The 26,858-nt window shown below is 36.8% G+C and overlaps 1 protein-coding gene across 1 annotated transcript; it reads right to left on the bottom strand.

Annotated features, from left to right (window-relative positions):
• On the bottom strand, window positions 1-26,650 carry LOC110379118 (claspin). The gene is made up of 21 exons (XM_064039875.1): window positions 25,906-26,650; window positions 25,407-25,556; window positions 24,903-25,108; window positions 24,027-24,757; window positions 23,581-23,791; window positions 22,543-23,165; window positions 22,061-22,296; window positions 21,393-21,975; window positions 21,025-21,134; window positions 20,504-20,706; window positions 19,936-20,051; window positions 19,551-19,672; window positions 19,089-19,301; window positions 18,658-18,831; window positions 16,960-17,037; window positions 7,715-7,870; window positions 6,261-6,403; window positions 5,665-5,924; window positions 5,231-5,382; window positions 2,552-4,234; window positions 1-2,019 (listed from the first exon to the last, which is right to left on the bottom strand). Exons 1-20 carry the CDS (start codon window positions 26,401-26,403, stop codon window positions 2,561-2,563), a joined length of 6,639 nt encoding a protein of 2,212 aa, XP_063895945.1. The 5' UTR covers window positions 26,404-26,650; the 3' UTR covers window positions 1-2,019; window positions 2,552-2,560.
• Between the last annotated feature and the right edge of the window lie 208 nt (window positions 26,651-26,858).

Raw genomic sequence — 26,858 nt, 5'->3', positions numbered from 1 at the left:
TAAGAAATTCTACATCCATTATATTTTAACGTCATTAGTGGTGACAATTAAAATTAATACATTTCAATTGCGTTTTGAGATTTCTTGTTTAGTTTTTTTACAATAAATGTACGAACTCAAATGTATGTTTCTCTTAATTGTTAAAGACATTCTATGCTCACGCATTATCTAACATTTGAGACAAGTAGCATTACGTTTTCAGCTTTAGCTTATAGATAATGGTTGAACATAGAAGTTTGAGTAGTAAAAAATCAGTCTAAACGAAGATGCCTGAACAATCATTTGCCGTTGGTCCACCAGCCACTTCAATACTGTACTATCATCAGTTTTCGCCTTATATACTAACACAGGAACAAAATATAACTTATAAATAAAGAATAGTACCTACAGTTGTTTATTAAATTCAGTCAATTTGTAAATTTCGCCAAACCTATACCGAGATTCCAAATGAGATAAGACTAGTACTGTATAATTCTCAGTCAATTTTTTTGTTTGGCATTTTCTCTTAAAACTTGCAATTAAAGCTTATTCGAAATGATCATAATCATTGCAATAAAGCAAAGATAAACACAACCTCAAAAATTCGCACCATCGAAACACCACAAATAGTAACCAAACGCGTTCATGCTTTGTTCTAGTCGATCCTTCAAAAGGCATAAAGCGAATAATAAGCGCCTAATATTATAAACTACAATCCCAGAGCACAAATATAAATATTGTGAAGACTTTGTTCATGAATATACCTTTATATACAGCAAGTTTTGCAATACCTAAATAAATAATAGAACCAACTGTACATAAGCGTTCGCTACGCACCCGCGACCCAATAAATACTTAACACAGCCCTTCGAACCATCACCGCAGTCTTCTTGTCACGCTCAATATCACAATAACACCAGTAGCTCATAGACCAACGGCAGATAGCCTGCACAGGTTTGGCAGTGGCTTTACGAAAAATTGAGTAATACATATTATAAGATAATTAAGAATCACAATACAGTTAATACTTATGAATAGAACTTACCTAAGTCAAATATGATAATCGGTGACGGTCAGTGCGCCCTGCTCGGCGGTGACGCCTGCATGGGTGTTACGAGCCGCGAACACTACTATCCACGACATATGTACACAACTGCTCTTATAATTAAAGGCGCTGCGCAGCTTACTAAAGAGTTTACATCTAAAAACCTACGCGCATTACCTGTATCGAAGTTAATGAGTATCGTGTACGCAAGGTAAAAGAGCGCAACATCGACAAAATTAGTTAGTCTATAGACATTATGACCTAAGTCCCTACCAAATCGAATAGATAATACAGAAATAATGGAATAGCATAACGTGCGCGGTCTGGCAACTCGTATAAAGCACCATTATTTGGCCTCATATACCAAAACAAAGAAATTATGCGAGAAATTGAATAAAATACTACCACATTGTTGTACGCTTACAGGAATGTCTAATAATAAAAGTTTCGATCTTACATCTATGTGACTTACATTCAATAACTTTACTTATAGCAAAATTAAACTTACGTAAACACATATCCACTGCACATTGCATCTTATCGTAGCAGGCTACTCTTGGAATGATGATCGCTAATACAATTTTACAAAAAATCCAATACTGTTATTTCGACCTATATGTTACAGACCTGGTACAATGAGACGCAACGACAGTGGTCCGGTAATAAAATCTACACATTAAGACTTGTCATGAACGATAGGGTATTTAGTATGGGAATCTTGGGGCATTTGTTAAAACTATTGATCCTAAGTTACCTAAGTACGTGTAAGGTAAAACATTGAATATGGGGTTATCGTGACAAGTCGCGGTGTACGTATATGTTTATGTTCGCGTCAGCAGTGCACACTGGCCGTCACCGCGCGGTACACAGTGAAATTTCAATACACGTATAAACTAGGAAGTGATGTCAATTAGCGTGGAAGCAACCTCAGTCTTGTCAATCTTCTGATGTGAACCAACAACGCTACGGCGCCCTGCAGTTCCACTCGTCCGACCCTGGAAACAATATTCGAATGCAGTATTTACTGATCAAGTATTCTTATGTACATAAAAACCTAAAAAATAATGTAAATACTACTTCATTAGTACATACATTGGGGTACATACTTTTTTTGAACACCTAACTCACTAAACTAACTTAGGTATCGGTGATATTGTTGTACAGAACACTCACTCAAGAGAGTCCAGAAAAGATTTGAAATAACCGATAGAAACAGCAGGTTATTTAAAAAAACTTCTCTGTTCCCCTTTGCTTAGGTGAAGTCTAGGCCTAAAGCTTTTGAACAACGTAATGCGTAGCATGATCATTATATAAAATCAGAAAACAGTATGCAAAAGAATGTAAGTACATATTTTGATCTCAAAATACAGTGTCCTTATAGAAATTAAAATAAGATGAAATGGTCATGCTACACAGTACATTTAAAGTCAACGAAGTCACAACAACCAATTCGGAAGTTAGATAAAGTACGTAAAATACTGTTATTATAGTTAACCAAAAAATGTGGTATAAGTTAGGGAAACTCACCGTACTATCTTATGCTTCCGTAGGCTGCTCTATCGGATCGTTGCGCGGCTCGTCAACGGCAACTGTCTTCACTTTAATGTCGGCTACATCGACTTCGGTACTCTTTTCAGTTTTGTCCTGGTCCGTCTTAGTTGAGTCACCGTTTGCGCCATTTACAACCTCTTTGCCGTTTTCCATTGACAGTCGGGAACTTAATTCATCCTCTTTGCTGGCATCTCCGTTTTGATTCACGATTGCAGCGTCGCCATTAGTGGCTTTGCCGTTAACTTGCGCTTCTTTTGTTTCTTTTGGCTCACTATCAGGCTTAACTTCTTCAGGAACTTTTTGGCTCTCCTTGGATTCCACGGGAGTTTCGGATTCTACCTTACTTTGTTCAGCAGGCGTGTCTTTCTTTTCTGGCTCTGGTTTATCAGTTTCGGCTTTCTTTTCTTCAGCATCTATTTTTTTGTCTGCCGCTTTCTCTGTGATAGCTTCAGCTACTTTAGTTTTGCTGTCGTCCGTTTCGGGCGTGCTGCTTATTTCTGTTTCTATTTTGTTTTCTACTTTATCAGCTTCTGTTTTTTTGTCTTTCTCGTCCGCTGGTAGTTTCTTTGCCTCATCGTCTGTGATCTTAGGACTACTGCTGTCAATCTTGTCGTTAGCGACATCTGTGGCTTGAACTTCAGCTACTACTTCTGTGGGTTTTTCTACTGGTGTAACCGTTTCATTATTGGCGACTTCTTGTTTTTCAGTTGTCTCACCGTCAGGTGCTGCCTTGCTCTCAGCCGCTGCCTCGGCCGCTTTACGATCTTTCTCGGCAGTCTCCTTCATCTCCATTTCCATTTCTGAATCCAATATTCTCTCGACAATGTCGTTAGAATCCAAATTTTCAGTCTCCATTGTCTCTTCAGCAATTGTGTTTAACAAAGGTTTTAAAGGTATGTTATCCAAATTAGTTACATCCTGGACTTTGGACAATATTTCATCACATTCCTTCTCCAACACTTCACCTACATTCTGAAGTTCCTCCATGTCTTGGGTGGCCGGTGGTTCCTCTACCACTGGTTCAAGATCTTCAATCATTTCTGTGACTTCGCTCAACCCATCCTTATCGTTCGTAATATCCTTGATTTCTGTAATAACAGAAGCAGGAGGGGTTTCTTCTGGAACAGGTGCATCCTTGTCACCATTCTTGAGTTCGGCTTTCGGCTCAGGAACATCTGAAGACTCTGTCTCCATTTTTTCAGTCTCGGGTAATTCAGTCTTGTCACTACTCTCCTCAATAATGGGTTCAATGTCGCAAACTGGGGTATCAGCTATTTCGTTTGAGTCTGTTACTTCTTCCACAACTGTCTCGACTTTTTCAGCGACTACTTCTGTTTTTGCTTCCTCGGGTTTAAGCTCCGGAGCTGCTTCCTCCTCGACGTCCATTTTCTCCGGTTCGTCGGCAGCTTTTGGTGTCACTGCAGGTTCAGCACCATTCGCTTCAGGAGCAGCTTTCTCTGCAGAACTCTCTTTTACTACAGGTGTAGCTTCTGTTTTGGTTGAAGCATCAGTTTCTGCCGGCTTTTTGTCGTCAGCTTTCGCTTCAGAAGCTGTGTTCGCCTCAGCTGGCGCTTGAGCTTCAGAAGTAGCATCTGTTTCAGAAGCTGTTTTAACATCTGCGTCTACGTCAGTTTTCAGGACTTTAGCAGGCTGGTCATCCTGTAATGACATAAGAAATCGATTAAATACATCAGATTGATAAACCTCTAGAAAATAGGATAACCTCTAGATAATATACTCTTTTTGCAAACACCAATTTCAGCGATTTCTGTTATTGTTTCTGCAAACATATATAGGAATTAAGTTTATATACTTACTTTAAGACCTATATTTGTTTATGGTCGCAAAAACTACAAAAGGCATACAGGTATCTTAAGTTGAATATAGTACTGGTCACCATAGTTAGAAAATAGATACGCCATATATCAATTTGTAGTATATTTACACTCAATTTATCCCCCAGAAAATCTACAGGAGTTTCATAGAAAATCATCCAACCTCCACCAAATAACATACAGGATATCAGATGCATAATGCTCATACATACATTACCTATGGTATACTACATCACAAACAAAGTTGTGTTTATATTTTGTAACCATTAGATACTTAATTTTAGTAGATATTGATGACTTCATTCAATTTTGAAAAGAAGAGTATATAATTTGAAACACAAAATTAGTTTTTCTACAATATTTATTTGCTACATAAATGTTTAGGTATCCAACAACAGTAACTATATAACATGTACAATTATCACAGCCTTTGCCTGAAGCATACCAAAGCGCGATGGTTCCTGTCCATAACGAACTTGGAAGAACTATCAGAATTTTATTTAAACAAGATTTTTAAGGCTATAATGACTGATACTTAGTGTGACTATGAAAGATGGGAAGTGAAGGCCCATTCTAGTTCTCCAAAAATTATGCAAAAAAGCTACGAAAGGTAGGTAAAAACTGCCATTTTTTACAGTATCATATGCCTATGCTGTTGTATAAAGCAAGAAATATACACAAAATAGAGTCCATTACAAACAGAAACCACCACTAGAACCAGTACCACTACACACGTACTCACCTGTGTGGGCGAGTCTACACATATAACTACAGAGTGCATGCATTAGGCGTGCTATGGCGTGTATCAGCGGAGGGGCACCTGGGCGTCGGGCTTGCGCTTGTTGGGGTTGGCGAGCGTGGCCAGGCTGTACAGGACCGGGTAGGCGGCTGTTGCCTCGGCCGGCAGCGGCGCGTTGCCCTCGCGGCTGACGAGAGCTGAGTGCACGCCTGATGCACGCGCTGCTTCCGCCTCTGATGATCATATGTTGCTTCAGGTTTAGTTACGTCTTTGAAGAATTTGGTTGAAAATAACTCTTAACAAATGTAATAGAAATGAGCGATAAACAGTGTACAGAAAATAGTTGTTATTTAGGGATTATCCTACTTTAAAGTTTGGGTACTACTACTTGTATTTTTACTATTACTATTCTTGTAAAATAACATAAAATTATTACAATTTCAGAAATGGTAAATTCTAAAAAGTATGTAACTAAACATGAAAATGACAAACATATAACAGTATTAAATCCATACCTTTTACGATGTCAGTCAAAAACAAGATCTCCTCAGGTTTGCATCCGATTTTCTCAGCAATAGCGGCATAGCTGGCCGCCTCCTGCTTGGCCCCGACGGCTGTATCGAAGTGGCCATCAATGAGCTTCAGCATGTCCCCGGCTAAGGACTGGCCGAACAGAAGCTTCTGCGCTTGCACGGAGCCAGAAGAGTAGATGTACACCTTCTGGCCGTCCACCGAGCGCCACAGGTCGAGGGCGGGCGACACGTCGTCATACACACTGAAATATTAAAGATAAATAATGAAAATGTGGAACATTTATTTACAACATTATCGAAGTTGGATTCCTGGGTTTCAAACTGCTGTCATGGAAATAAGTTTTATTTCTGCATACCATAGCATTGCTTTCCAATACCTAGACAATAAACGAGATGCGTGTAACTGTGAAAAAGTTTGCCTATTACAATTTTTACGTAATAACACATACACATAACATAACATAAAAATCCTGAGATTTACAAAATCATCAAACCTACATAACTACACTTCAAATCATTGTTGCTATGCAAAACGTCAAAAACTTGATTGTTGAATAGAAAAAGGACAATGTACTCACTGTCCTTTGATGTCTCCCTTGTCGTACCCCTGCTTCCAGATGAGGCCCTGCAGCTGTTTGAGCGCCCCCACCTTGCGGTCCTGCGACATCTGCCACTTGACGCTCTTCACGAGACCCTCGATTTGATCCTCCTTGGACGCGTCCTGAAATATAACGATGCTAATTTAAAAACTGACCTGAATATTGTGTCGTTAACCAGACAGAAAGAGAGAAGTAGATTGCACTTTCAACATTATTATACATATTACTGAAGGTAGTTCAATGATTTACACATTGATTCATCTATCATTATAAAACCTATTAAACTAAAGTTCTCCAATTGAGCTGGAACACGCATCCTGAACGATTTTCACTCGCTTTTGTAAATCCGCAATGAAACATGTTACATGAATAGTGCGAATTCATTCCGAATCCGCCCCAATTCGAATCAAATAAGGATACAGTTATCGATCAATATCCAAGTTCAACAGTGTTTCGCGGAAAATAAACTAGCAGTGTCCAATTAAGTAGATATTCCCCGAATTGCTACCGTATTGCATCCATCCTCGGCAGGTGTAATGAAAAATTCCGCGGAAAAAGAATCGATTGCTAAAATATTTTTATTTAATTCAATTTATTTCAGAACTGCAGGGTATTGTTACAAGTAAGCCAGACCTCTTAGTTTCGTGTTTCAAATCTTTTGTCTAGAATGGAAACGTGAACGAATCGCGCACCACGCCCTAAATGGCAAAGGCGACTCGGCCGCTAGACTGAATTACATTTTATTAGCATTTCAATTATTCACACATTTTTAAACCTATTTGAAAATACCTTTCAACATGGGTAGGCTATTTAGTATTTGTGTGCTCTGTAGTTTTAAGCGATTTTATTTCCTTTTAAATGATCTGAGGATGCCCTGAACCCTGACCTTTTTGCTATTACCTCTTCTGTGAGATTACAAGCAAGTTATACCCATTCATTCACACCTACGGCAAAATAATGCAAATAAAATAACATCAACAAAACGAACACGAGTTTACGATTCTAATCTCTTTGAAATAAAGTCATCAATTTACAAATATAAGTTCCTTGACCCTAGCTGATAATACGAGGTAAAGTCAATGTCACTACGAAAATACTACCGAAGTGAACGTATGACAAACATTAACGGTTTAATGTACGTAGTCTTATGCTAATGAGGCAATTGAAGAAACGAAAATTTAAATACACGACACGGTCGACCCCCTTGACGCGATTTTCCTTTGTTATTTCATATTTTTTTGATTCTACGCATATAGGTATGTAGAAAAAAAACTTGTCTATCTTACAAGAGAGGAATTATCATGACACCTTGTGACTATCTCTCATGTATTCTCAGTGAGTCACGTAGAATTCTGTTACAGTTATTGTTTGCGAAAAATATTCGCTTCAAGTAATGAACAATATTCTCAAAGATTTTAAACCAAGTAACATACTTCTCCGGGAATAGCAACAACGCCATCGACGCTGTTCTCCTTGTCTTCTAGCGCCAGTTTTCTCAACGCCACAACAGCCTCCTTCACGTCATCGGTCTCCCAGTGGTTCGTCAAAAAATCCTTCACATTTTCCTCGGCATACGGAAACAGCTTGTCCTGAAACAACGAATACTGAACTTAATACCTATCGAGTTAAGGTTGATATCATATCGATGAGCTGTTTATGTAAGAGATTATGTTTCACAATTTGGGACGCGGCACATTAAATACTGCGCAACCTAGTACGTTGTAGGTACATGTTGTCGAGAACATTGTGACATATCAACTTAAATTGGAAGATCTCTCTTATAATAACTGATGGTTACTGATATTTTTCTTTGGATCCTTATTATAAAAATAAATGGTGAAATTGCGAGCGGCTTCGCGCACTAAGGTTCTTTACAATGCGTAAAAAGTAATCCCATAACGAATAGATTTTGCTTGTGTCTTGCCAAATTATATTTTTTTATTACGCACACTTAGGGGCTCCTCAGTTAGGAGCTCCGCAGGAGACCTATTCTTTAGTTAAGAATTCCTTGTATTTTCTTTCCGAGGCCTTAAATGCCAACCATACTGCCAGAAATTGGTACATACGTCTCGTTGCTCATAGGACTATAATGCAGCACCTTTCTAATATACTTTTGATCCTCGGATACACGCACTGTATAATCGTAACCTGCAATTAATCGATGTTCAACCCAACTATTTGTATGAACCATATCCTGTAATTCCATTATCTAGGGACCTTCAAGTGACTTACTCACTGTTTAACGTGTCTCATGCATCTACCTGACATTTAGCGAAGGGTTCATTTACCTGTCCCTTACAACTTACAAGAGATTTAAACAAGAATCACGTACAGTAAACCATCGGCACTAACAATAGCATGCTTTCATGGAAATCTGGGAAGTGCAAAAACAGTTTAGTTTTTTATGAGACACTTTTAAGTAGATCAAAGCAGACTAGATTGAGATTTATTGAAAGACGGAGGATCTGTTTCGGCCAAGTGACAGTGTCTATTTACTAATTGAGTGTGGTATTTTTATTGGCAGTGAGAAGTCGCAGGTATCTTCGTAAGCCCATACTATGCATCATCATCATCATCATCATCATCAGCCTATCGCAGTCCTCTGCTGGGCATAGGCCTCTCCAAGTGCACGCCACTGAGATCGATTTTCGGCTTCGCATACTACGCATAGCGTACAGTAAACTTAACTCAGGGACAGGGACTAATCTTTTTTGCTCAATATTCTTCTACTTTTATTTCTTTTTTAAATACATATTTCTTAAACTGTCCACATTCAACATGAATAACCAGTAAGTACACCTCTATAAAATTGAAAAAAAAAAAGGTCAGTTTACTAGACAGTTTTTATTATATCCTGTTATACAGTACCCCAATGGAGATGGTATGAGAATAGTTACTACTTACTGACATAAACATTTTACTAAGTATCAATACAAATTGGTACCTCCAATTTCTCTTTTACTAACCTGACGCTTACAAGTTTATCGGTATTAACTTGGGTATACAGGTGTACTTATAGTCCTAATGCATGACTGAGCACCAAAGCCAAGTTCGAGGCCCTTGAATTCCGAAGCTTCAGCCAAAACATGTGTACGAACATATGTAGGCTATATGTTAAGAGAGTTTCGTAAGGAAAACTTTATATATTTTTGCAGGCAGACCTTTCCTTGTAAATGTATATGAGGTTTTATGTTGCTAAGGAGATTATTGCGCAAATTCTTTTAGGGTAATTTGGGACCAGGAAGTAGGGAATGTGGGCGCGTCGGGAGGCCAATCAGCACGTGCAAATTAACATGACCTGCCGAACTAAGAAGGTACTTAAAGAACTTTTCGAAATTAAGGTGTTATGATTTGAGTATTTAGGACATAAGATGTTCCTGTTCGAACCCTTCTTAGTCGAGGTAAAGCGACTGTAAAAAAAATTGTGACGGTATGGATGGAGGCGGCAATATAGAACTGTCGGGAAGAAGATGAGAACCCAGCAAGTTTAAGGATCATAAAATATTTGGAATTTAGAAGCAAGTGTAATTTCATCTTTAAGACTGTCTTTTTTGTCGTCATGATCGTGCTATACCAAATATCATCTAAGTGCGTCCTAACTTAGATGATAGACTGAAACCTGGTACGCAAAGGGCACCTATATATCACTTTTAAGCGTACTCTTTCAAGGCAGCCTCATTGTCTACGAATCTATTGTTTCCAAATATCTAGTACCTACGTAAGAAAGATCGTGCTAAATTCGAAACTACGTTCAACGGAATGGCACAATAAAGTATGCAGATGAGATCGCCCAGTTTACGGTAATGGAGCCCACATAAGTAGAGTGTGTAGGGTAAATACGCCAAATGTCGGCCTCCCCCCAAACTTCGGCCGTCTGTACATTTTCAGCTTGCATTCATTCAAAAGGTAATTAAGTGTCAGTTTTGCTCCTCGAATTGCAACCTTGATTTATACTCTATACGTACAAATCGTTACTATCCGATTCTGCCACTTACTCTTCTCACACTGAGCGTCAGTAGCGATTGCGCCGTTCAAACATCAAATTCACATGTAAAGTAGCTTACTCAAAGTGAAAACTCACATTTTGGGGATTGATATTAGAACGATAAAACATTTATTTATTTTTGTTTTAAGCTTGATTATCATTAATGGGTTATTTTTACTATATTTTAAGATAGTTTTTTTCAGCGTTTTGCGTATTTTTTCAAGGAAAAATAGGAGGCCGCCATTAGGACAACAGTTTTGACTTAAAAACCGGATTCTCGGCCGTGGCCGACTTAAAGTAAATGCAGTCTATTTAATAAATTCCTATTGTACTAATTCCGTTGGCTTAACAAGAGAATTTGCAAAACTTATAGGCAAATAGATCTATTTTACGTTTAATAGCCTAATAACGGCCGGGGTGATATTAGTCGAATCTCGAGAAATAAGGTACAAGAAATAGGGGCCGACATTAGAAATATTAAAGATCGTAATGTCGACCAGCCTCAAACTCGAGCGCCACTATACAGGCTGATGAAAAAATACTTTTATATTTTTTTCATTTTCTCAAAAATTTTCTCTCGAAATTATTTATTTATTATAATTTAATATATTGTAAAGAAGTTAAGTTTAAATGTATTGTAGGCATGTTTATGGTATCTTTATGGTTTGGGACTTGCTATCTATTAAACCGATCTTATTAGTTTAAAAAATATAAATGGTTGGTCGTGAATACGACTTTTTTTGTTTAGGGGAAACAAAAAAATATTTTTTTATATTTAAAAATGTATACTTAGTATTATATTCGAATTCTGCCAAAATAAATCATGTTAATAATATTTGTCACTGCCTTAATTTAAAACACCCTATACCCGGCCGACATTTGGCAAAAACGCGACCGACCTTGGGCACTGAATGGCCGACTTTAGGGTTTTTCTGTTCTCGACGCATCTAAGCCTTATTACTTTTTTCTTTTCGTAGAAATATCAATCTTATGCCTTTAAACATGAAATAGATTAATCAAACTATCCAAAACCGCATCAGAAACTATCTTTCGTTGGAAACTGACGGTGCTATAGCGAACCGCAGTCAGAAAATCGCTAAAGGGGCCGACATTTGGCGTATTTACCCTACTAGCAATCTGTAATCTGTGGACTCTGTGGTACTAGTAATAGTAACACGGAGTTCTATTGAAGTACACACAGTACATGCATAGTACAAACTGTTAGTCACTTGTTTCCGAGTTACACATCTTTATCCCCATAGATACGCGTGGAGGAATGCTGGTATAGCAGTTCTAGGACTAATCCAAATTAGTTCCCACGCAGAACATCAAGTTGGATTATTGTTAATTGCTTATTTACCTCAGAAATGCACTTCGCTGTTTATGTTAGAAGGTTCAACTTGTCAGATTATACGATTTCGTTGCAAACGCTTTCTAATCCCCACACAAAAACAAGGAGTTCCCTTCAAAAACGTATTTTACCTTTACACTACTACTGCTCAGTGCTCAAACTTTCCATAGCATTAACTCTGTAAGGTACAGGCACAAACGAACCTTTGAAGTTTAAAGGTCTTTGTTATCCCGTATTTAGCTGTAAGGCAGCACTTCGGAGCAAAATTTAAAGGTTTTGAATGTCGTTTATAATTTTTACCCGACTGCCAAAGAAGGAGGGTAATGTTTTTCGAGTGTATGTAAGTATGTAAGTATGTATGTATGTCTGTTCCTTTGTGACCTCCTGTAGCCTAAACGGCTTGATGGATTTTGAAGTATGAGGTATCGTTAGATTTGTCTTGATTACGGGAGTGTCATAGGATACATTTTATCCTAAAAGTCCCACGGGATATTTTTTCTAAATTTCCCTTTAAAAAAATATGTATGCGGTATCATTAGATTCATTTCAATCACGGGAGTAATTAATATAGGATACGTGTTTTCTCAAAATTCCCACGGGAACATGTTAATTCTGCGTCAACGCAAAGCAACTCATGCGTTAGCAAGCAAAAAGCGATTCTTTTGGCGATACAATCACGTCGTCTTGATCAAATGCATGAACGTCGTCTTGATCGTCTTGAACGTCGCATTGGCGGTAAATTTATGTTGCGGAGTAACATCACTCGTAATCTAAAGCCAAATGTCGTCGAAATAATTTAAAATGGTACTTACATATACATAGTCTTCTACATCTACAACATTTTCGTTAAATAAAAAAGTTATAAATAAAAGAATTATTATTAAAAAAACAAAATACCCGACTGCACACTAAAAAAAGAGTAAAACAAGCCCCACAATAATATTGATCAATACAACTTTACTGAATATAATTTATAAATATTGATGGAAAGCATCGCAGGCGGGGACCACCTTGACCGCCACCAACGAAAATTCTGCTAAATGGTGCACAACCCAAATGACTATAAATGAGCCTCTGTTGGTCCCCGCCTGCGATGCTTTCCATCAATATTTATAAATTATATTCAGTAAAGTTGTATTGATCAATATTATTGTGGGGCTTGTTTTACTCTTTTTTTAGTGTGCAGTCGGGTATTTTGTTTTTTGTTTGTAGGAAAACCTCGCGTGCTACTTTCGTTTCCGAAACCATTGGCAAAAACACTCGCAGGTAAATTGCATTAAGAACCCTGGTTTCCAAAAAAATGGTCCCGTTTACGTATTTGTTCTTTCTTTTACCCTGCAGTGCTATTCAAGGTGGATTTGATCCATTGTCATTAAAAAATACACCTCTACTAAGAGGGTTTTTTTCACGGTTTTGGCTATGAAGCCAAACAAAACTACATTGTATATTCTACGACTTCAGTAAAAAGTATAAATGATGTTTGTCTTTGATTATTTTGGAGTTTCTGTCATGGAGATCAGTTCTCACTCCAAAGAACTTTCGATAAGGCACGCATACGAAAATAAAATTTTGGTACCTAGGTTTCCTGTCTGCTGTTGCCTGCCATTTTTTTTTTTTGGGATTGTACGGCAGAAGGTCAGTGCCAGTTATTGTCAAATCACTTTGCCGAACTGAAACTGCCGTGTAGTTATCGTGTCAAATAAATAAAGCAGTCAGAAGTAAATACTTCAATTCAATTGAAGACAGCTGAATCGTAAATGGGCGAATTGAAGACGCTAATAGTACCTATTTCAAAAATTACCATTTCCAATGTGTATTCTCGTTAGGCATAAAACCTGAAGTTGTAACCATGGCGCCCCATTTAACCCTAGTCATAAAGTTTACAATTACAGACCTTGCAAATACGAATAAGTCCATTTACGAAAGCATTTGCACACCACGGCAATATTTATTTATCTCCGAGCGGACTTAAGCTCTCGCCTCTAAAAAGTAACCACCATGCATTGAATTTAGCATAACATGATGCCCTGGTGAAACTGCATCGTCTACGATGCGGCAAGTCGGTAGGTGAACGAACTGTGAGACTTGCCGCCGGTGTCCAAACCGGATAGCCTACCTAGCCGAGCGACCCAGCCCGCGGCACCCGCGGTAGGGATGCACCAACATAATACACTACTTTGTTATACTCAAACATGCTCCAATTATTCTACACATCCAAAAAATCTGGAGAATAAGAGTGCTAATTTCCGATCAAAACTCTGCGAGCGTATTGTAGCTACCTACTTCCTTGCAGGGTCATTGACTTCACAGTTATACTCGACACCTACAACTAAAATAAATCATTTGAATTGACTAGCAAGCTATTAAGCCCTGACTAATTTGGAATGTTTGAATCGTAAACAGATAAACAATGCTATTGTAGTATGAAGAATTAATGACCTTAGTAAAGTTATTATAGTAATATAATTCGAATGGTTTGACCTTGTAAATCTAAATGAATGAATCAGCTGTTAGTAACAGCTGACGAGCCGAAACGCACAACCGGCGCAAAAAATGCTTAGCGTACGTGACGCTCAAGGATGAAGTGATGAGATATTGTGATAGTAGATATCGGCCAAAATATTATTTTAATTTTTTTAAGTCCTTAGGTAAGATACCTATATCTCAAAAACATTTTGTCCCAACCCTAACTTTAATTAACATCACGACACCGCAAGGGTTTACCTCATATTGTAAGGAGAAAATGGCGAGATAAATATGTAGGTAAAGCATGTAACATCCTATCTACAAGAACCCACTAACCCACCTCCCTAGACTAATCTACATCGCTATTTCATTATGTACCTGTCCTTGTAAAAGTACCTGCCTAATTTAGTAAAGAACTACTAAATTCTTGTCCTCTTTTTGGATTTGTTTTTTTTTTGGTATATGACAACGTAAATGGTTTGTGGTATGTATGCTTAAATGCAATTTGGGATTTTTCTTTTAGTTGCTTTCCCACTCATCTACATAAAATACGAACTGAAATTCGAAATACCAACACGCGGCTATACTGACAAACGAAACGCCAATCTTATTTTTTTTGTCTCTATCATTATTCCATAAACGTGACGTGAGTGCGACAAGGCCAGCACATGTGGGTTCAATGCTATAGAAAGAGGACAGTTAATAATTGTCCCACACTTCGTTTTTTTACTAGCCAGCTGCTCGGAACAGCTGTTCACGCCGGTAGGTGCGAATAGCACGCAAGCTACATACAACTTGCATGCATATTACTGGAATTAAAATGTTAAGTACTTAAATACTATTTTAATCAGCCAGAATTCCAGGATCCATGTCCAATTGTCCGTAATGTATTAGCTGTTCCGGCAAAATAAATCAATAAAATGTGGAGGTAAATTACTGTAAATACATCCCCAATCTAAACCCAAATTGTTCCAAATAATGAGACAAGTCTAGCCGTAATAATTACAGGGAAAACGATAAGTAACACGTGGATAAACCAGACAATGAAAGGAGCATGAAAGGGGTACCATTTTGATTTCGTCCTCCATGTTGCGAATCTGAAAACGCGACCATTTTGCATGTTGAATCAAGTGTTTGGAGTCAGCAGGGTAATGATACAGAAAAACTATATTAAACGTCTTACGGTTAAACAAAAACACATGTTGAGACAAAACACCGGCCGGTCAATCGTTAGACCTACCTTAACAAAGCTGATCGATGTTGTGGTCCCTTCAATATCCAACAAAAGAATTTTGCATTTCTTTACGATGTCGCTGATATCATTATTATCATTCGCCATTTCAAAACGTTATTTATATATTTATTTGGAGCACTTATATTTTTCTGATTTATTTGACTAGAATTCTTCCAAGCTACACTACTACACCACACCGCCACAGAAAAAAAGCATTGATTGAGCCGGCCGTGAGCGAACGAAACGCCACACAGAACATGGAGAAAACGCGACCAGCTGACAGAGATAGCGGCGTATTGAGGTTTCTGATTGGTTGAAGAGTAACAGAGATAAACTCACTAAACAAGAGAGGGAGCGAGATGTCAAACGGAAGGATATGCTTCGTATCAATGCATGCAACATTAAAAAACACTGTTTTATTACCAGATGTCTCAATTTTGCAAGACTTGAAAATTTTTGCAACATTTTCTAAATTCATTGTAAGTTTTTTTTTTTATTTTAGTCATTTAAACAGAAATATATAATTAATTAAAATAAGTTTATTTTTTATAAAAATGAGAAATAGGTATGTATTGTATGTACCTAACCTTTTTAAAGAAAATATAAAGGCTCGTCCACAAAAAATCGACAAGAAAGTTTGCCGTGGGAATTCGTTGTATTAGCATGTTTTTCACAACATGATACTCCAAAAAAGCGATGCAGCTGAAAGCGACCTGCAGTGCAGTGCAGTGCGTACATATTTATTTTTAAAAATATGTTTAACGACTTACTTATTTTATACCTAGGCAACCTAGAATCTTTTTTTAAAAGTGAAATTAACCGCACATTTGGTTCTTGCTGACAAAATATCAACCAAAGTTCCTTTTGGAGCCCTTGATCTTTTCCTCGTACAATCTTGCAGTCAGAATCTAGTATGGAGGAAAATACTATAAACCTGGGCTTGGACAAAGATAGTGTTTAACTTGGATAGGTGCGTGAATCCATGACAAGGACTTCTCTATAGCCTTGCTCTCTATATATGGTCCTGAATGGAGCCCAAAGAGTATTTTTGTTGTTTCAACCGATTCATGAAACGAGCAAACCTAGAGGATTATTATCCTTAAATGGGTGAGAACATTTGTTTACTCTGTCACGCAAAATCTACTGCTTTGGTTTTGGCACGAAGGTAGATAGGGATGGGCCGGTTTTGCGTAATAATTACCTATGTAGTATGTGCAAAGAAATTTTGTTGCAAGAATTAAACACACAATAAAGTTAAATATTTTATTTCACTACTTAATTAACAGTCATTATCATGTCACAAAAGTATAATATTTCTCAGTAAGTGCACTTATGTCCTAGTCTAGTAAATAAGAAAATCTATTTACACTTAATTTTTAGTCTTTACTTTATACAAATTAATACAGTATTTTTTCTAGGATTGAAATATATATTCGAAGTACTTTTATCAATGCATTATAAAAGCACCTTACTGCGGTCTTGGATAAAACATTTTTTTATTTGTCTGTTCAAAATTATGATATACTTTTAGGATCAATCTGAAAATATATCGTAATTTACGGAACATCCTAAGAGTCATTAAATAAAAGATAATTCGAATCTAAAGATTTAAATGATCCAGTAAACTGCTCTTAGGACGAGCTTGCTTTTCTTCCTTTTTCATCTTTTTCATTAGCTTCGGAGTTCCCAAATTGGTGTCGGCTTTTCTTTTCAGGGTTACCTGAAATTATACATTTTTTTTTAGTTTGAGGTCATAAAGATAAGAGCATAGTGGACAGCAGCACTAAAGTTAGCCATAAGAAGTAGTATACATATATACGTAAGGCTGCCTTTTAAGTTCTGTCGTTTGCTAACCTATCGCGATTATTAAAAATATATATATATGCCATTTTCATCTTTTTGAATTTATAATTCTAAAACTAAAGATTTTTTCTAAATTGGTCGAATAGTTTTATTGTGTTGTCTATTCAAAGGTGACAAGTCAGTTGTCAAAATGGAAATGTCTAAGGAAAATTTACGTGTGATAATTTTCTACAACTTTAAAAGGGGATTCTCGCCACTTCAACGCTTTGAGGAGATTAGTTCTGTGTTTAGTGATATAGCACCATGCTTTAAGATTGTAGAACGCTGATATTTAGAATTTCAACGTAAGCATTCTAGCTTCGGTAACAGGCCACGTGAGGGTCGTCCAAAAACCGCCATGACGCAAGTTTATATCGAGGCTGTGCGGCAGCTAATCCTCGCAGACGGACATGTAACATACAGTGAAATAGAGGCATCTGTGGGCATTTCAGGGACCACAGTCAAAAATATCCTACACGAAGAACTTCGCGTAAGATAGATGATCTCTCCTTGGATACCACATTTTCTTAGCGACGACCAAAATACAGCCCGAGTAAGTTGGTGACATCAAACTCTGCAGTAATTCAACCGAGGACAGTCAGAGTAGGGCTATGATATAGTTAGTGGTAACGAGTCCTGGATATACGCTTACGATACGGATTCTAAGCAGCAGTCAGCTGTCTGGGTCTTCCAAGACGAGCCAAAACCGACCAAAGTCGTACGCTCGCAAAGCACTTAAAAAAAAATGGTTGCCTCGTTTTTGGCCAATTGTGATCATATCGCCAATGTTGTACTAAAATATCGCGAGACAGTTACCGCTGACTCGTATACCACTGTTTGTTTGTCAAAAGTCATCACCGAATTTAGAAAAAATAATCCAAGACGTCGAATGATACTGCACCAAGACAATGCAAGTTCGCGCACCGCCCGCCAATCAAAGCTGTTTTTGAGTTCCCAAAATGTTGAAATATTGGATCATCCACCTTACAGCTCTAACTTAAGCACTGATGATTTTATTACAATCCCTAAAATTAAGAAAATTCTTCGTGGACTACCTTTCAGCACACCTGAAGAAGCTGTTGACGTATACAAATCGGCCGTTTTGACTACCCCCACTTTGGAATGGAATAAATATTTAAAATCTGGTTTGAACGCATGCTATAGTGCATTAATCATCGCTGAATATTCTTAAAAAAATAATAAATGGTAATAACCTATTGGATTATCTATACTTATTTCAAACGACAAAACTTAAAAGGCAGCCCTCGTACTTCTGTGTAAGATTGTATGTTGCACGTATGATTATAAAGTTGAAGTGTTTGGTTGAAGGCGCTAATATAGGGAAATATTGGGTTGATTCCAATGTACCTATTTTTCAAGTACTACTTTTTATATGAGTGCGCGAAGTACATCGATTCTTTCTAACGCGAACGAAATCGGGAGAAACATCTGTAATTGATGCAAAAGTAGTTGCTGTAGTTACTGATGTAAACATTACCTTTGGTGCATCATCGTCATCCTGCGTCAACGCAGTAAACACGAAGTTTCGCTTATGTGTGGTCACTGTTCCTATTTTAGGAGCGTCGTCGTCGGCAGCTAAAGGTGTTGCTAAGGCTGCCAATCGCGCGAGAGCCCCTCTTCCTCGTGTTAGCAAAGAACCGTGGTAATTTTGCTGAAATTAGAAAATTATAGGATTCATTTTATGTGTGTATGGGAGAAAGTTTGCCAAGAATTATAAAAGGTATAAGCTCTCATTAAACTTCTCGAGTATCTGAGGGCGGCAGAGGTGTGAGATATCCCATGCGGTACATGCACATACTCGTGTTCGAAAATTATTTGCTAGCCACCATGGAAGAACTTTACAACATTCATTACATAATATGTAACATAGAAAAAGTATAATTCATTAAACCTGAAATATCATATTACCTGGAAGATAGAGAATGCCTTTTTCGGGCTTGGTATATCTTTGGCAGTATTCTTTTCTTTGACAACCGGTGCCGGTGCTTCCGTGGTTTCTTCTTTATTGACTTGATTTACTTCTTGTAGTAAAGTGGACATCGATTTGGATGAAAGGTTCGCCTTTATTATCGTTGTTCTGTTCACAGTAACGTTCAGGCTGCCTTCTTCTTCCTCTTGTTGCTGAAAATAATAATTATACAGTACTTTACAATAACATTCTTATTTCTTCTATAATTTTAAAACAGCTCAGTTAGTAGGTAACTTTAGACCTGGATATTTTGTAAAAGATCCTGAGTTTGGTTCTTCTTAGATATTTTTGTGAAATATGTGATTTATTACATAAGAAATGTTTTTATTTTTATTAGTTCTAAGTTCGTTATAATGTTGTCTCAACATTTTTCGTGAACACTAGAAAATGAGGATGCTCACCATTTGCCTTAAAAATACTTCTCGTTCATGCCTCTGTTTTCTCCACTGCTCTTCTGACTCAAATTCTTCCTCTTGTGTGTCGGCGAATTCGTCGGGGACTGTTCCAACTTCATCATCATCACCTGGAAAGAGATTAAGAGGTAACGGTTATTTACTAGCTTTATAGGTCATCTCTCCTAACGTCATTGTTGTCGTATTTGTGTTTAAACCTAGGAAATGCAACTTTTGTATCGTGTTTCTAGAAAGAAAAAGTGACAAAGAGCACCCTTCTTTTTTATCCTGAAAAGTTAGGTTTTTACACTGACGAGGGAGGCTTACACTCTAGAGACGTAGTAATGTTATTTTCTCGGGAAAGAAAACAATTAAAGTAATAAGAATTATGTACCTGCGTTTCTCCATCGGAACTTTCGCTGCCGATGTCCATCTCCGAGATCACCGTCTTCGAACAGTAACTCCTGTATAATTCTCACTTCGCGCTTATCTTGGTCCAGCACATCACGCCTGCAATTAGAAATAACTGGATTGAGTAACTTCTTTCATGTACATAAACAATTTTAGTACCTAGTTACAGTCCTCGCCAAACTTTATGTCGTCACAGAACATTGCGCGTGTAAACTAATTTAAGGTGTTAGTGGGTGGTGGACACGGGAGAGGAGTGACGTAATTCCAACTGTACTTTGTTGACTGAACAGAAAAGATTGTCACTCTACTCAATTTTATTTATTTATACACAACCTTAAATCTACCCTTACAGGACTTGCCTACTGCGGCAGATGGGTTCTTCAATTTACTCTAGACTAAACTAAAAACACATACATAACAAATCAACACGTCATACAAACTTAACTAAATTCGTAGCTTACCACCCTATAAGCGATTACAGTGAACTCATTTTCGTTACGACTCTAAAAACCAAATCGTCAATATATATTCGTAAATTCTGTTTCACATACATGTGTATCTGTCCCAGCTCCCTCCTAAGTTTCCCCTGGTGGAAGACCTCGTCGTCTCCAGCCTCTCGCTCCATCCTATCCAGGCCCTTCTCGTCTTCGTCTCCTGAGCCAACCCATTCATCCTCGCTGGTAAGTTCCGCTTCTTGTTCGAAGAAATCTGTCACTTTGCGTTTCTTCTTTGGTTTATCGGCCTTTACTTCGATCTGGAAATGTACAATGGGGTAAAGTATTTATACGGGTAAGAAATACATTTGTTTTTTTTATTAATTTTAAAGAAGGCTTACAGACTAATTACAAACTATGAGTAGACAAATTAATATCAAACACTGCTAATAACAAATATGTGAATTGTCTTTTAAAACCAAAGGAAAGTCTGATACGATTTCACAAATACATATATTTTTAACGTTGCACATCAATGTATGGTACATCTCTACCTCTATCTTTACTTCTATCTAGCTAGAACCTTTCTATCAATGTTGGGAACATTATTGGGTGATTTATGTTATGTATGAACTTACCTCATTTTCTTCAGAGTCATACTCCACCAGTCTTTCAGTTTCCTCTTCTAAGTCCGACATATAGTCATCTTCTTCTTGGTCCATTTCCTCTTCCTCCTCCTCCTCATCATCTAGAAATAAGAAAACATCAATAGAATAAACTTCAACTCAAATCTCTACTAATAAGGATGTTTGTTCCTCTTTCATGCAAAAACTACTGAATGGATTTTGATGAAACTTGGCCATAATATTTATAGGTCATATATCAGAAGAAGGTATATTTTTATTCGAGTGCAGAACTGTCCCCCATTAAGTGGGTGATACCACTAGTGAAAACTAGTGCATTATAATTTACTTTAATAAAAAAAGTACCTTTGTGTATTGCATACCTGAGATCTGTAAAGCTCTCTTTTCTGGCTTCTTTTTCTTCAATTTTTTCTTCCTTTTATTACTTTCTAATTCTAAATTCGTTTCCTTCGGCTCATCATCGTCATCAGAGTCTATCGTAAACTTCTTTTTCATTTGAGTACTTTCTACAACTGGTTCATTATCCTTCTTCTGTGTACCTCCAGTAAAGAATTTATTAGGTTTGGGCTTGTCAAACTCTGGATCATCCAATTCATCTAATATAGACTTTAGAAGGTTTCTGTCTTTATTTGGCTTTACACTGCTTTCACTTTGTTCTTTATTTTCTTCAACTTCTTTAAAAGGTATTTCAGGTAAAGGAGTATCCACTTTACTGAAATCGTCAATTGTTTCAGGTTTGTTTGGTTGTGTATCTTCGAAATAAACGTCTGTAGCTAAGTCCTGAGATGTGGGCTCAACATATTGATTTATTTCGCTGGGCGATACAAACTCATTGTCGTAGAACTTGCCAGTGCACAGAGCTAGTATATCTTCTCCTATTGGCTGTGATTGAGATGACTGAGTTATAGGGAGCTGTGATCCATTAACAATGGCGTCTACACTAGGCTAGATAAAAAATAAAGATATCATTAGTAACAGTACAACTTAGTATATTTTTGTCCGAAAATATATAAGTTTTTTTAATACTTACATCTTTATAAGGTTGTGACATACACAAGATATTTATTTCACTAGGAGTTTTAAATTCCAAGTCTGTATTATTACATCCAGTTGTGGAGTCTAATATGGAAAATGTCTGTGTGCCAAGAACTTCATCGCTCGTATTAATACCATCTTTAACCTTTTCAATAACTGCGGAGCTTTCCTGACTTGTGAATAGATCATCTGATGCGGATTGGTGTCTTTGCGCCAATTGTATTACATCATCTGGAAATATTGAAAGGGTCATTTAAAATAAAAATGTTACTATAGAATTTCAACTAGGAAAAATGTCTAAAATATTGCTTACTTACAAATTAATGTGTAGTTCATATATTGATTACTCAACATATTTTTTAACAATATTAAATTCAAAAATAAAAAAAAACATTAAAAAATATAAAAAATAGATGGCTACCGATATCGGGCACAGGGTCCCATGAGTGAATTATCAATATAAATGTTAAAGAATACCTTGTGAAGAACTTTGAACATCATTTGAAACAACAGCTGCATCAACTTCATTTGTTTCATTACTGTCTTTTGCTACAGTTTCAGTTTCTACCGGTTTGGTAGTAACCTCTTCATCGTCAGAGTCCTCAAAAGCTTTCAATATTCTGCCTTTTTTAACTTTAGTTGGTTCTTCTACTTCTGATTCTGAGGACTCATCATCACTAGATTCTTCTTCATCATCATCATCTTGTTCAACAACAGCTTCATCACCCTCAAGTTCTTCATTGTCCCCTTTATCTGATAACTCAGCTTCTTCCTCATTTTCCTCACAATCGGATTCCTCTGCCTCTTCGTCAAGCATAGCATTATGTTTTCTTGGTTTATCTTTAATTTCAATATCATTTTCTTCCGGTTCCTCCTCTCCACTTTCAGAACTACTTTCTTCTTTATCTTCCTTATCATTTTCATCTAACTTTGCTTCAATTTTCTCGAAGCTGTCATCAGCATCGTCTAAAATGGTATCCATTTCCATATGTTGCTGCTTTTCTTCTTCAAGGCGTTTCGCCCACTCCAGAGATCTCTGCTCAGCTATTTTTTCTTCAAGTTCTTGTTTTAATTTTAAATGTTGAGCACCTGGTTTCAGCCTGTAATTTATGGTTATTTCAATTATACTACGCGCCAAATAAGCGTGCAATAAAGTTTGTTCACCTCTTTCTACTAATGTATCCCGATATTTCAAAACGATACGAAAAAAATGTATGGGCAGTGTCGCTAACACGATCAATACAAGTGTATCGTGGTAAGAGGCGTCCTTGTCGCAAAGGATTACAAACCTTTGGTCAAAATTATGATCAGTCGATTTTAGTTCTAATATGGGCAGACAAGCGCATTCCAAATTCGGAATGACGGAAGGACATTGTTACAAAATGGCGGACAGGTGATGCGCCCCTGACGGCAGGGCGGTTAAATGGCCTTTATTACAAGTTTATTTGGCGCGTACTATAGTAAATATAATGCTCTATGAATTGTTTCATTCTGAATATTATAAGTGTTACTTACTTCTTTTCCTTTTCCCTTTCAATTTCTTCAGGTGTTTTCAACCTAGCAAAGTATGTAAACCTTTCTTTTAACAGTTCAACACCACTCTTTTTGGGCATGAAGCCACCTCCATCTAAATCAATGACCATACCTGGAGCACCAGTTAGCTTAGGTTTAGCATTTGGAGGTAAAGGATCTCTTATGAGCATTGGAGAATTCACATTGTCATTGTCTGTAAAAAAGAAAACATGTTCTTAGCTTCATTTATTCATATGGTTAGACTAAGTTAGAACATCTTTTTTTTTGCTTTTTTTTTGTAACTCTGTGTGTGGTACGCAATCACGCTAAACCAAATGGAATTTATCAAAGAGTTTGGTGGTTCCCTGAAGATGTGCATAGGCTACTTTTATCTACTTATAATACTATTTGCACCATATAATAATATCATGACTAAGTTAGAGTTATACCTTTCATAATTTCAGCATTCTCAATAAGTCTATCAATGTCTTCCATATTAACATCGTCATCAGAAAAGAAGTCATCGTTTTTGTCTTCAGCATCCATTTCAATCTCATTTGTAACTTCTTCAACTTTATCAGATTTGTTTGGGTCCTCTTCTGTATTATTTTCAGTGAAATGTAATGCTATTAGTTGACTCTCGGGCTCAGTATTTACCACAGCTACTGCCAGTTCTGAATTATTCAATTCATCCTCATTATTTTCAGTTAAATCATTCTGAAGGTTATTTTCTACACGAACATTTTCGGATTGATCTGCTGGAATGTTTTCTTCTTCTACAGAATCATTATATACTAATTTGAAATCTGTATTTGAATCATTTTTCTCAGTGTCTTCAAGTTGTTCATTTGTCTCAACCTGTTTTTCACTATCTACTACTTCATTATTAATATTATCTGCCTCACTTGAAGTTTTATCAACCTCTTTTTGTATTAATTCATTATAACTTTCATCATTGTTTGCAGCAACCATATTTACATCAGTAGAATCATTTTCTGCACCCTCAATGGGAGTTTCAGCCTTTTCAGGAACATTGTCAAGTTCAGTATTTGTGTTGCTAGATGCTTCTTCTGTGCTCTTGGGTATTTCATCTTTTTTCTCTTCAGTTTCAGCAGTTTCTTCATCTGATTCACTTTTACATAGTTCCATCATCTCCTTTTGTCTTTGTTCTAGTAAAAGCCTGAAATCATCAAAATATAATTTAAGTAAAAGTGATAAGGCAGTCATTTCATTGAATTTTAGTTCTGATCATGAGTATTTTTGGTACATGTATACATCAGGTTCAGAACTCTTTTATATAATTCATCATGGGAAAGTAGACTTACGCATAATGTTTTAATTGTTCCTCATTCATTTTGATGGGCAGGGCTTTGCCATCAGAAGCAACAGCAGGCTTTCTCCTAGACATGATGTCTTTGAGGGACAGAGCCTTAGGCCTGTGATAAGGCAGAGACACTGCTTTCTCCCTCAACATGCGATTTGACTCACTTTTTATCAACTGCATGTTTTCCATTGCTTGTTTAGCTGACATCTGCAAAATTAAACATTACTATTAATTATACTTTTACTTGTGTCTCATTCTTAAAGCAAACAATTTAAAATCATGATCTTTAGTTTTACTTGACTATCGACAGCTATTAATAAATAACAAATTGTTTATTACTTCAATTTGTACATAATTTTACAATAATGTGCTTATTACAATGCTTGTAGCAGCAATTTAACAATAAATATGCATAGTAACTACAAAATCTAGGTCACTGTGACTATAAAATTATGATGACAGACTTTGGCACGCAAATGACTATTCTTATTCTTTGATGACTTACTCTCACTGGCTTAGCCTCAATCAGTTTAGTGGATTTCTGTTGTTTTCTAGGCTTCTGTTTTGGCATTTCACTTTTATTCATCTCGCTTTCTTCATCTGAAGTATCAGGATCACAAATATTGGACATAGTTGCCATACTTTTTCTTATTTTCTGAAAAAGAAAATTATATTACAGATGTATATCTATAACAATCATACTGTCTTATAATACTAAGCTTGTATGCACAGTATCCAAAAGCTTTATGAAAATATTAGCAGTTTTCCCGCAGTTTCACCCACGTCCCGTGTAAGCTCCTGTCCACACCGGGATAAAATATAGCCTATGTTACTCACAGATAATATAGCTTTCTAATAGTGAAAGAATATGTAAAATCAGTCCAGTAGTTTTTGAGTTTATCCATTACAACCGAACAAACAAAGTTTTCCTCTTTATAATATTAGTATAGAAATAGTATAGAAAACAGGTGGCCCTAATTTTAAACACAATAAATGAATGTTACCTGCTTTATTTTGGCAACAGAAGACATTTCATTATCAGAAGGATCAGAAACTTCACTGTGACTGCTTTCTGAAGATGATTTACTGTGTTCATTACTTTCATCTTTTGATGATTTCATCCCTCTAGACTTCAGCAAGCCCTTAAACTTATCTTTCATTTTGTTTCTTTTGTTCTTCATTCTCATTTGTTGCTCTTCATTTTTAGTAGTTTCGATCCTACTAGGGCTATCAGAATCAGAACTATTACCGTTCAACTGTATCCTTGACTTAATAAGGCCGCTTTTGAGAGATGTAACGTTATTTTCAGACTCACTATCACTGCTACCTTCTGACTTATCATCCTGGGTGACCTTATTATCGTCCTTTCGTACATTTTCTTTCTCTGTGTCACTGTCTGAGAACTGTTGAACTCGCCGTCTGATCTTTTTAACAGGAGCACTTTCTTCATCACTAGAATTTAGTTGAAATCCCACATTACTAGAATACTCTACGAGAGCCATGTCGTTGAGGTGAAGCTGGCCTAGCACTGCTGTTTTTTTAGCCTATTGTCGTAAATGTACAACACGACTCATTATATACTTGGATATTAAACGCAAAAGATTCTAGACATTCAGTGATTGTATGCAAACTTAACACCTGTAAAACACTATAGTTATTAAGTCACTTTTAAAATAATTATTCACTTTAAATCCTTTAAAATTGCAAATGAATTGAAGCCTTTTATAGACTTGCACATACACAAACGTCAGACATTCGCGCCAAAATTTATACATGACATTGATGACATGACACTTGACAGCTAAGGATACAGTTTGACAGTTTCGTTGGCACACGTAATAAAACAGAAATAAAAAAGGTCGGAAAGGTGGATCGGAGCCAAATCGGAGCTAATGGGGAAGTAGTATAGCGAGGAAAAGTTGGCCGAAGGTGAAATGCTTCCCATACTTCTCGTATT

The sequence above is a fragment of the Helicoverpa armigera genome, chromosome 20, assembly GCF_030705265.1.
Source record: "Helicoverpa armigera isolate CAAS_96S chromosome 20, ASM3070526v1, whole genome shotgun sequence".
Classification (NCBI taxonomy): Eukaryota; Metazoa; Arthropoda; class Insecta; order Lepidoptera; family Noctuidae; genus Helicoverpa; species Helicoverpa armigera.
Note: the sequence above shows the minus strand (reverse complement) of the source record. Positions and strands in the feature narration are given on the sequence as shown.